The sequence below is a fragment of the Orcinus orca genome, chromosome 3, assembly GCF_937001465.1.
Source record: "Orcinus orca chromosome 3, mOrcOrc1.1, whole genome shotgun sequence".
Classification (NCBI taxonomy): Eukaryota; Metazoa; Chordata; class Mammalia; order Artiodactyla; family Delphinidae; genus Orcinus; species Orcinus orca.
Window position 1 is genome coordinate 155682221 of NC_064561.1, and position 13673 is coordinate 155695893.

Sequence of the window (13673 nt, forward strand, 5' to 3'; positions counted from 1 at the left end):
TAATTTATCTGTTAATAGTGATAAGGTATAGACACTACAAAGACAAATATGAATATATTAATATTTTATAAATTTTATATGATAAAATTTCTAAAATTTAAGGAGCTGTCTTGGATTTTTCTTTCATTACCTTCAGGGTTTGAGGCTTCTGGACCCCAGCTCTTGCCAGTGAGAGCACTAAATGAAGTCTTCATTGGGGAGAGTCTGTCATCCAGGTACTTTTCAACCTGTGATCTTGAGTTTGAAATTTTAATATTTTAGTAATTTTTAAGCTATTTATTTCTACAACCTAAGATTTGTGAATGATTGATACTGTATAAGTAAGAGAAATGAATTATTTAATGAAATATTTCCAGACCTTTGTACATGTTAATACATGTTAAGAGGAAAGAAGGTGTTATTACTAAAAACGTTTGTGAAACCCTGGGTTAAACAAAGTTATTCAGATTTCTTTACTGCAGTATTTCTCAGAGCCTTTAATCTATCATATAGGTGCTTTATAAATGTTTAAGAGAATGATATATAGGTATATATTTGCAATTGATAAAAAACATTGATCTTATTGACAGTCCATATTAATATTGCCCTACTGACTGTCGTAATGTTTTTTAATGCTGATTTATTTGTTTGCTTGCTTTGGTCCAGGATGCAGGTAAGGAGAACGCATTTGGCTATCATGGCCCTTTAGATTTAAGCAAGAACAGTTCTTAGCCCCACCCCTGTTTTGTCATCTATGATTTTAACATTTTTGAATGATCTAAGCCAATTGGTTTGTAGAATATTCCCTTTTTTAGATTTGTATGATTTTTTTTCCTTCTCTGCATGGTAAGATTCAGAATGAGCATTTTTGGCAAGTATACTACATAGATAATAGTGATCCTTCTTAGTGCAACATCATAAAGCAAGTGTATCGACAGCTTAAAATTTGTAACCATCATTACCAAAAATTAAGGTTAGTGAAGCTCTTGACTAGGAATATAAAAATATAGTATTTTATTACTGATAAGATCTATTTTGTGAGTGTTGAATATAATTTAGGCTTAAATGGTCAGTAGAATTTTTTTGTAAAAATTTTTTTGTGTGACACCAGTTACCAGTTATAAAGTGACTGCCATAATATAAAGTTAATTTAACTCTTGGTAGTATGTTAGAACTTTCCTTCTCATTTTTGTTGATGTAAGTGAATTAGGGGTAGAAGATAGAGATGAATCTATATCCTACTTTCCTGCTTCCAGAACCATGTGACCCTTTGAAGGTCACATAATTGATTCCCTAGTTTACTGAGAGTTTCATATATTCTGAAATTCTCTTTATTATAAGTCATATCCTTTTATAGGAAGTTTAATTATGATAAGAGAAATTTGTCTTAAAAAAGCCACATTTTAGCCAATACCTTAACTGAGGTAGGTAGTACTGAAGAGAGCAAAGCCTTGATTCAACAGAATGATTTGAATGATCTTTTTGAGTTGTAATTATTTTATTAATATAATTTTAAACATATGCAATAAAATACATTGTGCACCCACTAGGGATATAAAGATGAATAAGGTAAAGATAGTGGTATCTCACATAAAGGTAGTAAAATACATAATTTAAAAATTATTAAAAGTAAAATGTATTCTTCAAAGAAATCAAATAAAAATATATTACTTAAAGAACTTTAAAATATGGTAAAATGTGAAGATGTATTTAATATAGTAAGACTTATGCAGCAACAGAAAAACTTTGTATATAGCATATCAAGTTTGAAACAACATGGAAATGAGTAATGGATACATTTGTGTCATAAGAGAGAAGGAAGAGAATGTAACTCTAATTAGTGATATAATCTAGTCATTATTGGTAAAGAGGCAGAAGAGAACAACTTCAAAATGAGATTGGAGGAGGTCTGCATTAAAATAAATAGATGACAAAGGTAAAGATGTTTTGTGAGTTTATGCTTAATTCTAGGGAAGCCATTTAATGGCTTACATTATTCTGTTTGTATATTTTAAAGGTCATAACTTCTGAGAGCTTCTACTAGTGTTGCTTTATGATTTGTACTTACTAAAAAATAACTTATAAAAGGAGGAAAATTGGGGTCAATTGATAGATTTTTTGGAAATTCAGTGAAGTCCCATTAGGAGGTTTTAGACTGAATGCTTTCATTTTTTGTGGTGGTCGTGATTTGGTTGGTTTACCCCTGATGTCTGATGCTTGTTCTTTTTGTGATCTTAGATGCCTCACCTGATATCTTTACTAAGATAAGGGCAGCAATGGGTTGGCTTCTGATGCTACTGAAAAAGATTTAACTACTGGAAATGTTAGAACTTATTTTTAAAGATTCTATGACATAGACCCTTAGGCAGAAAGGAAATGAACACTTATTGGATGCCTGCTATGTGTCAGGCACTGTGCATGTTGTGTAAGTTGTCACATGTATGCTCATAGCAGCTCTGTGAGAAAAGTAGTTGTATTGATCAGTGAAAAATTGAGCTTTGGAGAATTCAAATAACTTGCCCAAGGTCATATATTTAGTTAATTAGCATCAGAACATCATGTAAACCCAGAATTTCTGATTCCAGATCCTGTATTGAGTTGTCATGAAAACTTGTGAAGTACTGCCAATTTTTGGACTGCCCCTGCCTGTCCACGCCTTCCTACTGGCAGTGCTATCTAAAGGTCATCTTGTATTATTTCTTACATAGCATCTCGTTTACTGCTTAAAGCAGAAAACAGCACTCTAAATAGTTGGTAATTATTATTTACTTTAAAATTTCTGACCTACCTACTAGAATATAAACGTCAAGAAGATCGTGTCTATTATGTTTGCCATTAAATCCCCAGTACCAACACAGTGCTTATTAAAACATAATAGGCACTTAATAATGTTTATGGAGTGAATAAATATTGAGTCCTGCCAAATGTTTTCATTATCTCCATTTTATAGGGAAGTCTGTGGCTCAGAGAAGTGAAATAAATTGCCCCAAGTCACACAATTAATAAATAACAGAGCCAGGGTAAGCCTGTGCTCTTCTTCAGTGTATACAATAGAACTGTGGTCTTCCTGAAAACTGAAGTGCTTTGCTTGGAAAATACGAAGTGCAGCAATATTATTCCTGCCTCATTTATAATGTTCTTAGACTTAAGAACATTTTAAAAGCCCAATTTTTTTTCTTTTCTCCTATTTGTTCTAACCTAGAATGTCTTATTCTTGGGCTGTAGCAGTGGACAATTTAAGAAGAAGTATACCCACTCTAAAGGGACTGTGAGTTTTATTGCTGCCTTAAAAAAATAATCTCCCTGAAGCCAAAATTCTCTGAGTTGACTAATCTTGATAAACCTGCATGTGGGAATGACACTAAATTTGTTCCTTGTTTTGGGCTCAACGTCTCTCACCTGACTATACTTTCCTTTCTCTTCACCTCTGCTTCTCCTCTATCCTCACTTACCTATAATATTTGGCTCTATGTGATTCTGGCATAATAGCAGCCATTCCTATGGATTCAGATGGCTTGTCTGTGTATAATAGGCTCCTAATGTACCTAAAATTCCTAATTTTCTAGGAAGATATAACAAAGCTATGAAATAGATTAAATGTGAATATTAGGCTTGCTATCTTTTATTTTTGTAGAGAATGCTGACTTTAGAGAAAAAATGACATGGAGTTATATCATGTAAAATGTTCACAAACCAAGAACTTGGTAGGAGAAATGAAAGGGTTAGAATAAGAGATAAATTATCCATTGAATGTTAGTATTTGCAGGCATGTCTAATAATTGTCATTATTTTGAAAAGCTGTATTTTGTTAAGGGTTTATTTTAACTTTTTTATTTGCTGGAGAAAAGTAACCCATTGTTGACCAGTGACATCATTATTTTAAGATATAGTTCACAAAATAAGCTTTTACGTGTTTCAAAAGCTCTTTGAATAGTTGCAAATCATTTATACATTCATGCAGTTAAAGAATAGTGTCATTATTGCTGGTGGGAGAAGACTCAGTTGATTCCGTATTTATTAAATACACTAAGAAATATAAATCTTTTAAAAAATTACAGTTCTTGTTCCCTAGTTTCGTCCAGTGATCCAGGACTGGTTGAGATTTTTCTTTAGAACTTCATTATCTCTGCTAGCTTACTATCAATTCAAAAGGCACATTAGTATGTAACTTAAGAAACAAGAGTTTAGCAGAAACTATTGGTAACTTGAAGGATTAGATGCAGACTTAGATGTAACAAGGACTAGCTACCAAGAATGAAACTCTCCTAGGAATGGTATTTTCTTTTTGAATTCTGAAATAAGGTTCTGTATGTTTCCATAAAAGCAGTAGCAGCAATGCCAGGTAAAAATTTACAAGAAGCTCCTGTTTGAAATGTTAAAGTATTGATAGAAAGGAGGCGCATATAGATCAGAGAGGGATGCAGAAATGCAGATATTTTAAAATTTTTTTCACTTAATTAGTATTGAAATTAGCATCATGATGTGTGTGCCAACTAAGTCAGGTATGTCTGAGTCAAGCTGGCCTACTTAGATTTCATCAGCGCTGAAAGACTATGCTTATCTTATTTACCATGAGACATAAGTTCAGCCAATCCACTTTTATATTCTCAATTCACAGGGCTTCCTACTACGAGATTTCAGTTGATGATGGTCCATGGGAAAAACAGAAGAGTTCAGGGCTCAATTTGTGTACTGGAACAGGATCAAAGGCCTGGTGAGTAACTTGAGATGTTGCTTATCAACTTTTGTGAAATACTTTAAGTAATGTAATTTAGTTGCTATCTCATATTGGTGTATCTAAGGCCTCTAATATGCAAGAGGTAGCTAGCCTGGTGTTATTATATCGGTTGGCTCAGTTTAGCTACACTCATTGATTGGGTTCAGGAGTCCGGCTTTGACTTCTTAGATTATAGCGCAGCCTGGATCTGGTCATTCTTTAGCTTCCCATACTAGGTTTGTAAAGAGAAAAAAGAAAATGAGAAATGTTTTGAGGGATTATATATTTTTAAAAATGAACATTTCAAGTAATAGTAAAGAAATGAAAACAAAGTACAGTACCAAAAAATATGCTGGAGGTTTGTGCATTCAAGGCCTAACTGGAGATAACCTGGGACATCCTGCAACTTGTCTACCCTGTGACCTCTCTCTGGGAAGTCTCTTCTACTTCTTAGTACACACATGCACATGCCTCCCAGACCTTTATCTGTAGCTGTCTTCTCTCTTGAGTATAAACTCATATTGTAAACCTACTTACTACATAGGATTTCAATAGCATTTCAAATTCAACACATTTAAAACTGAATTTATTGTCTTCAGTTGTTCTCCCCGTGTTCCCTGTCTTGCTTAATAGTATCACCCTTAACCTTGACATCATATTCTCAGGAAAACACATTATTCCTTAAAACCTTGTTCTTATCTTTGAGTCTCCCTTTTCTCCCCTATCAGTCTCTAAATCCTGTCAGATATAATTCAGAAGCTCTAGCCCCCTTTTTCAGTTTCTATTGCTATTTCTTTGGTATAGGGCCCCATCTTTTCAGTGAATATTCTTTGTGTCTCACCCTTTATTCTTCAGGCTGTCATTCATACTACTACCACAGAGTAATATTTCTAAAATATAGGTATATCTCCCTATTTCCTTCTGTGCTTTAAAACTTTCATTGACTCCTATGTTCACATTGCTCAGACTGTCATATAAGGCCCTTTAAGTATGACCTCCTTGCCAGCCTACTCCTGCCTGACCCTAACCCATCACACTGGACACACTGCAAGCTACTTGCAATTCTTAGCACAAGCCACGTTCTCTCTGGGCTTTTTGTTTTTGCTCAATGCACCTTCTTCCTGCATTGAATGCCTGAACACTCTCCCCTTTCCATCCACTGGCTGAAAATTCCAATCTTCAAATGTCATTTTCTGTAGGAAACCTTTACTTAAGACCTAGTTCCTTTCATAAGCCTAATTAATCGATCCCTTTTTTGCCCTTATCCAGCACTTTTTCCTCATCACACTGTTATAGCACTTAGCACATTATTAGTTTCTGATAAGCTCATACCCAGTTAGTTTGAGCAACTTGAGGCACATGGGATGGTGACTAGTGTTTTTTTTTTTTCCTGCTTAATTTTTTGTGTGCATAGCACAGTACTTAATACAAAGTCACTTAAATACTTTTTGAATAAATGACTACATGCTCACAAATATAGCTAAAACAGTGCTTATCAAACTGACTTTAAGTTTGGATGCTTTAAAATTGAGTTTTATTTCCCCTACCACACACTTTATAGTTGAGTCCTGTGTTGATGTTGCATTTAAATAAGTATGGCTGAGACTAGAATTTCAGTCTTCTCTGTGTTGCTTATTAAAGTCTGCTTTGTCTCCCATGGTCTAGTGTAGAACCAACTCTGTCTCTCTAACTATATCCTGTCCCTGCCACCTTGGTTAACTCAGTCCCTTTTCTTCTCTACTCAGCCCTATGTAGCTTACTTGCTTCTAACATGTTCTACTCTCCTCCCTGTCATAACTGATAACATTTCTTTTGTTACGATTGCATTTCCCATGTATCTTTTGATCCTTTTTCTCTTCAGAAAGTAGGGGGAGAAAAGAGAAGCCTAGGGGCCAGAGGGACTGAGGGAAAGTTATATGTTCTATATGTTAATTTCAACGTACTGCAGTACCATCTTTGAGCACTTTCTTTGTCCCAAGTAAGTATATTGTCTTATTTAAATTCTCAAAAATACTCTGGAATTAAGTGATTTTATTTTCATTAATAGAGTTTAAAAAGTCTCAGAAGTTGGCTGACTTGCCCAAAGCCATGTGGCTAATAAATGGTGGAGGCAGGACTTAAATTCTGGACTTAACTATAAGGTGTAGACCTCATGAGCCACAGAAGGAGGAAAAGCATGGACGGTTCCCTGTGGGAGGTTGTGAGACATGCTTAGAAGTGTTGCCCATGATAGCCACGCTTGTTCCTTTAGCTAGAGCTTAGTTACATGCTATGTGGCAAGAGGGGGTGGGAAATATAGCCTAATCATGTGTCCGGGGTCGGGGGGGAAGAGAGTTCAGGGATTAGCTATCCCATCTTTGCATTTCCAAAAATTCTTGCACAAGACATAGGATGTAATGGTTATGTTGCATAGCAAGTGTCTCTGCATTGTTGCATTCTCATCTCAGTCCTCTTCCCAGTGTGGGATGTGATCTCTAGCACACACTAGGAGAAGTTCCACAGAGCGGGATTATTTATGTTTCCATGAGTTCTTAAGACTGTTGCCAGTCCTCCTCCATACATTCTGCCCTAGCAGACTTAATTAAGGGTGAGGAGCTGTTCTTAAGAGAAAGTTTTACTAGCTGATGAAGATATGAGACTCTTTGTCTTTCAATTTGGTTGTCTTTAGTAGAAGTTATGTCCAGTTTCAAATCAGAACTCTTAGAATGGTGAAGGTTGTAGATCGAAGGAAAAAGTTGTGTGCTAGCTAACACCTGCTTTGGCATATAGTTTGTCTTTGATATAGAATGTAAACCACTCCTAAAGGTAGAGTGAATTGGCTGAGATTTAGATTACAACCACAGGAAATTAGTTTTAATTTAACCCCAATTCAGAGAACTTAGTTTGTGTTGATTTGTGGTATCTCTAATAAGTCATAGTTCTAGGAACGTTAGAGCATGTCTTACAAGACTTCCGTTCTCTTAAACTAAGTCTTAACTACAATAAGGAGATATAAGTCATTAATATCTTTTGCCCTAAACATATTTTAATTCAGTGGCACCCTAATAAATAGCTTATTTTTATGTGACTTTTAATTTAAAGTATAATTCCAAAACAGTATCTTTCAGTAATGCGTATATTCAGAGGAATTAGAGTATAACTCATACATATTCCTTACATTTGACATTTTCATTCAGTGTTGAGTTCTTGCTGTGAGCCAGGTAGTGCCTAAAGTGCCTTATGTCTTGTAGTGTGTGACAGTAATGCGAATGAGATAGGTTTTGTGAACCTCATAGTAAACAATAAGAAAGTCAGAACACTCGAAGTATTTTGCTTTATACCACATAGTGAGTATGAGCAAAGGTACAGAGGCGAGAATGAGCCTGGGGTGTTTGGAATGTGAAATTGGAGGACAGATAATGGTGAAAAATAGGAAAGGCAAGGGCCAGATTTTAGATTTTTTAGGAATTGTGTGACTATGCAACATTGTGCCTGTTCGTGTGGATTATCTACTGAGAAGAGTAAGAAGAGTTAGAGGCAGAATTCCAAATTACCTGGAAGAGTTTTTTTTCTAAAAACCTTTCCTTAACCATCTTTTTAGACCCCAGCACAGAGCTTCTTTTAAAAGTTATTGAGGGACTTGCCTGGTGGCACAGTGGTTAAGAATCCGCCTGCCAGTGCAGGGGACACGGGTTCGAGCCCTAGTTCGGGAAGATCCCACATGACGCAGAACTAAGCCTGTACGCCACAACTACTGAGCCTATGTGCCACAACTACTGAAGCCCGTGCATGTAGAGCCCGTGCTTCTCAACAAAGACAAGCCACCCCAATGAGAAGCCTGCGCACCACAGCGAAGAGTAGCCCAGCTCGCCGCAACTAGAGAAAGCCCACGCGCAGCAACTAGAGAAAGCCCACGCGCAGCAATGAAGACCCAACGCAGCCAAAAATAAACTAATTAATTAATTAATTTTAAAAAAAAGTTATTCATGTTTGTGTTAATGTTTGTTCCTAAGTGGTTAAGCAAGCCATCTTGCTAGTAAAAGATTTCTCATCTTCAGAAACTATTTTATAATTTGAAGAAATACACATTTTAAAATACGTTAAATAATACAGAGTATACAACAAAAAGTTAGTCTCTTTCACTTCATATCTCTAGTACTAATCTCCAGATATAACCACTCTGTACATGCATATATTTTTTTAATATAAGTAAAACAGGTAAGTTTTATATATATATGCACACATACATACCATATAATGCTTTTGGTTTTTTAACTTAACATATCGTTATCTTTCCATTATCAGTACATATAGTTGTATTTTAGCCTTTTTAATATTTACATAGTATTCTACTGAGTGGCTATAATATAATTTATTTACCCAGCTTCCTATGGTTTTGCTATTATGTGCTTCCCAGTTGTTTTGCTATTATAAATAATGCTTCAGTAAATATCCTTGTATTTGTCTTTGTGTATTATATGTACAAATATATTTTAGGATAAACTACTAGGTTGAAGAATATGTTCATTTTAAATCTTAATAGAGCAGAATTGCCCTCCAATTGCAATCTCTATAATTCCATTAGTATATGAGAACACTTCTTTTCTCATACCCATGTCAATACATTGTCAGTTTTTAATCTTTAAAATCTGAGAAAAATCTTGTTTTAATATGTATTTCCTCAAGTATGAGTAAGATTGAACATTTTTTTCATATAGACCCATGAACTATTTGCCCATATACTTTGCCCACTTTTTAAAACTGTATAAGGTGGCTGTTGTCTTTTGGTCATTTTTTTTTTTTTCCTGATAATTTCTAAGAGTTTTCTGTACATTAAGTAGATTATTCCTTTTTCATTTTTCGTATGTTTTTAGAACTAAAATAAGAAAAGATGTATATGGTGTTTGTTTCTAGGTCATTCAATATTAACAGGGTTGCACCTCAGGCTGTGGAAGATGTTCTAAATATTGGTGAGTACCAAATAGCTCTTATATGTTATATTATAATATGCTAAATATATTTTATTGTATGTTAGCTGTATTGTACATTATAAAATATTTTATTTAATCAAGATATTTCCCCTTTTCCTTTTTCAATAGCAAAACGACAAGGAAATTTAAGTCTTCCATTGAACAGAGAATTTGTAGAGAAAGGTCAGTGACCAATGATCATAACTACTAACACTTTCAGTTAAGTTCTGTACATATTTTGAGGATGTTATTGTGAGGTGTACTTGTCTAATTAAGCAAAGCGTAGTGCTTTTTTGACTCAAACATGCTCTTAATATAATACCCCTTAAAATATATTTTAAACAATAAAAAGTTTAAAGCTGGAATTTTATATTATGATTTTTGTCAACCATGGAAATATAACCTCTGTGTCAAAACAGTGTGACTGCAAACATGTCCTGGGGGATAGGAAAATGTAGAAAAATACACATCTGGAAATTAGGAAATGCACACCTAAACTCAGTGTGCCATTAATATCCTCTAAATGAGAAGGAATTCACTGAACTCTGATTGCTTACCTTCACATTCACTAAAATGTTCTCTTTAACCTTCTCCTATATGTCCCTGCCCAGTTATTTCAGGGTTCCTTTAAGAGAACCAGCACAGTTGGAGGAAGGATACTGATCAGCGAATTTGAAGACTAGGTTCCAATCCCAGACTAGCCAGTCACTCACTGTGAAACGATGGGCAAGACTGTTTCTTTGCTCCTCTGCTTCCTCAACTGTGGAATGAGAGAGTGGACGTAGATTGCTGGGGCATAGGAATTTTTCAAATTTATTTGTTAAATTTTATTTTTTTTAAATATTTAAATTCGTAAACTGAAAACCACATTCATTTGATTTGCATATGAAATTTTAACACAGTAAAGTCTACTCATCAGCTAGGATCATTTTCAAAAGTATGGACCTCAAACTAAAGCTAAATTGTGCTGTCTCTGTTTAATTGAAGAGTATTCTAAGATTTCCAGGTAAATTATTTTTAGAAAAACAACAAAAAATCCAAACTTGTTTATAGTTGCATCTATTTACCTATGCTGCAACTGTCATCCATAAACATTTGAGTTTGAGAGTTATCAGAACAAACATGTTCTTACTGGTCGCTTTTAAAATGATTTACGATACATGATGGAGTATATTAACAGTGTGAGTTCATTTTATTTATATATTTTGGATTCTCGTAAGACTTTCTTTGTTGGGGAGATAGTTTGTCTTTAAAATATAGTTTGTAAACAGGACTAAATCTCTGCGGTTACTTTCAACTCTCTAAAATGGACTGTTTTCTCCCTCTCTCTATTTGAGACCTAAAAGATAATTTTAATCATGGCTTTGAGCTAGAATTAGTGTTAAATCTGCATCAAAGAAAGGAAAATTAGGCATTTATAGTAATTGATTCTTCATTATATAATTTAACTTAAAGCATAACGTGTATAAAACAACTGAAATTTATATCAGGTATACAAATTAAGGGTATATATAAAATACAGTGATTGATTTTTCTTTTAATAAACATACTGCTTTACTGAATTAATATTATTCCTTTGAAGATTTGACTATCTTCAGAAGCAATAGTGAATGACAATGGTGCAGTAACTGTTACAGACACTTCATTTAATTCAAATGAAATTTTGGTATATAAGGTAGATTATCTAATAGTCTTGCAATGTCTTTTAATGTGGTGCTCAACTAAATGTTCTTTCAAGCCCAGTTTCTTTGTACAGTTGTTTTTAACCAGTTTGTGCTCTGCATGCCAACTCTTGTGTGCCTCTTGGTTAGAGAGAAAGCAGATCCGAAAGACTTCTAGAAATATCTTGAGTAATAGCAGTTTCATTAGAGAAAGCATATTGCCTGCCATTGTTTGAGACTGAATTTTATATCAAGACTATTAACTTACACTTATGAACTCTTTGGCGTGGTATTTTGTAAAGGAACTTATTAGCAAGAGATTATGGCAATTTAAGGTCCATTTTCGAGTGCCTCAAGCTAGTTTCTTTTTTTTGTTTGATTACTAGCTTTATAGGTACCCCCCGACCCCAGCCAAATGTACCTATTTCTGCTATATTGTGGGTGATGTAGGCTTCTGTGGGCTAATCTTGGAACATACTCCTCATTTATAAGCGTTTTTTTGTTGGTTTCTTTTTTTAATGGAATGTGTTGTGAGTTCCAAGAAACTTGCTGCCAACCAGACCTTTGGAATAGAACTGTGCTTGTAAATTGGGGATGGCATCCATTTTCATTTTGCACTTCTCAGAAGTGACTGTCTTTCATCGAATGTGCTAATATTTGTTTTTTTTTTCTTTATAGTAACAAATGAATATAATGAATCGCTGCTCTACAGTCCAGAAGAACCAAAAATACTTTTCAGTATTCGAGAACCAATAGCAAACAGAGTTTTCTCAAGCAGTCGTCAGCGTTGTTTCACCTCCAAGTAAGCTTCCAAAGTTGTCTTGTGGCTGTTTTCCTCCCTTGTAATTATAAAGCACAGTTGGCTTTAAAAGTGTTCAATTTCATTAAATTCACTCCTTCAAACTTAATCTAGCAGGGAAAGTAGAACCTGTAGAACTAAAGAGGTGTCATGCTAACCTGGCTAAAGTAATATTTTGTCTAGCACTTAGGGTTCCATTTTAGAGAAACTAAAGTTTAAGTTAATAGAAAGGAGAACATAGTTATTTAATTGGGTGATGTGGGCTGTTTGTTTACTCTAGTAAGACACAGTAAGATCAAATTATCACTTCAAAAGAAGCTGACTGGAAAGCAACTTTTTTTTCACATGCTGTGGCATAAAAGCAGGACCTGCATTCATACAAAGTCATACAAAGTCTAATATAACTTCAGAGTAGGATTCATCGCTTTCAGCTTTTCCCTGAAAGTGAATCCCCCCCTCCCCACATCTATTAAATTTGCCTTGGATTGTTTTTTGAGGGGAAGAGGATATACAGAAATGTTTGTAATTTCTTATTTTGTAAAGGTTGCCCAATTTTCCAAACTAACAAGGAAACCTACTATAATTCTGAAAAACTGTCATCTATCTCATGGCAAGCAAAGAACAGTTTAATTACAAATTGCTGCTTATAGTGTGCATATAGTTTTTTGAAAATACACAACTGAATTTTTCCAGGAAAGACACAAAAAAGGAAACTCGTCATACTTAAAAATCACTTTATCATTTGAGAGTTAATTTTGATTAATCAACGAATCTATACTCAGTTTGGGTGAAACTGTAAAGATTCATTTAAATGTTTGCTCATATAAGTAGGAGAATAGCTTTATGACTTCGGTGGTTGGAAAATATTTCTTAGCAACAAGATTGATAAATTGAACTACATTAGAGTTAAGAACTTTTGTTAATCAAGGCACCAGTAAGAAAATAAAAAGGCAAGCCACAGAGTGAGATAGTCTAGCAATGGACTCATATCCAGAATATATTTTAAAAATTCCTACAAGTCAATAAGAAAAAGACAGGCAGCCCAGTAGAAAAATGGCCAAAAGTCACGGACAGGCATTTCACAAAAGAGAATATCCAAATGGCTGATAAGTATATGGAAAAATATCCTTGACCTTATTATTCATCTGAGAAATATAAATTAAAACTACATAATATGATACCACACACACCAGAATAGTAAAATACCAGTTGTTGATAAGGTGGAGCAAGTGGGACCTTTATGTACTAACATTAGGAATAGTTTGGAAACTTGTTTGGCAGTTACCTACCAAAGCTGAATACAGCGCATGCAGGGACCCAGTAATTCTGCTCCAAGATATATATCCAGCAGAAGTGTATACACTGACCAGAAATGTGTGCACCAAAAGACATGCTCAAGAATATTCATAGTAGCACTGTTCCCAATAGGTAAAAACCCAAATGTCCATGAATAGTAGAAGAGATACTTAAATTTGGGTATTTTTGTACAATGCAAGTGTTTTCAGACAGCAATGAAAATGAACACACGGCTGCTACAGGTAATAACATGGATGATTTCACAAACATGC

The 13673-nt window shown here is 34.5% G+C and overlaps 2 protein-coding genes across 11 annotated transcripts in view; one reads left to right on the forward strand and one right to left on the reverse strand.

Moving 5' to 3' along the window:
- Positions 1–13673, reverse strand: part of SKP2 (S-phase kinase associated protein 2) — a 216064-nt gene that overhangs the window by 160921 nt on the left and 41470 nt on the right. Inside the window, exon 10 of one of the 4 annotated variants that reach the window (XM_033421266.2) lies at positions 4693–4928. The exons of the other annotated variants lie outside the window; for them this stretch is intronic. Within the exon in view, the coding sequence (XP_033277157.1) occupies positions 4916–4928 (13 nt within the window). The 3' untranslated portion in view covers positions 4693–4915. Of the gene's footprint in view, positions 1–4692; positions 4929–13673 lie in introns of those variants that run through there. 4 annotated transcript variants of the gene reach the window in all.
- NADK2 (NAD kinase 2, mitochondrial) overlaps positions 1–13673 on the forward strand; it is a 46437-nt gene that overhangs the window by 30004 nt on the left and 2760 nt on the right. For 5 of the 7 annotated variants that reach the window (XM_012531650.3, XM_033421264.2, XM_033421262.2 and 2 more), the window contains exons 7-12: positions 137–215; positions 3182–3247; positions 4598–4693; positions 9590–9645; positions 9775–9828; positions 11985–12108. In XM_012531650.3, the coding sequence (XP_012387104.1) occupies positions 137–215; positions 3182–3247; positions 4598–4693; positions 9590–9645; positions 9775–9828; positions 11985–12108 (475 nt within the window). The other 2 variants (XM_049708012.1, XM_004266000.4) reach the window with 2 other exon arrangements.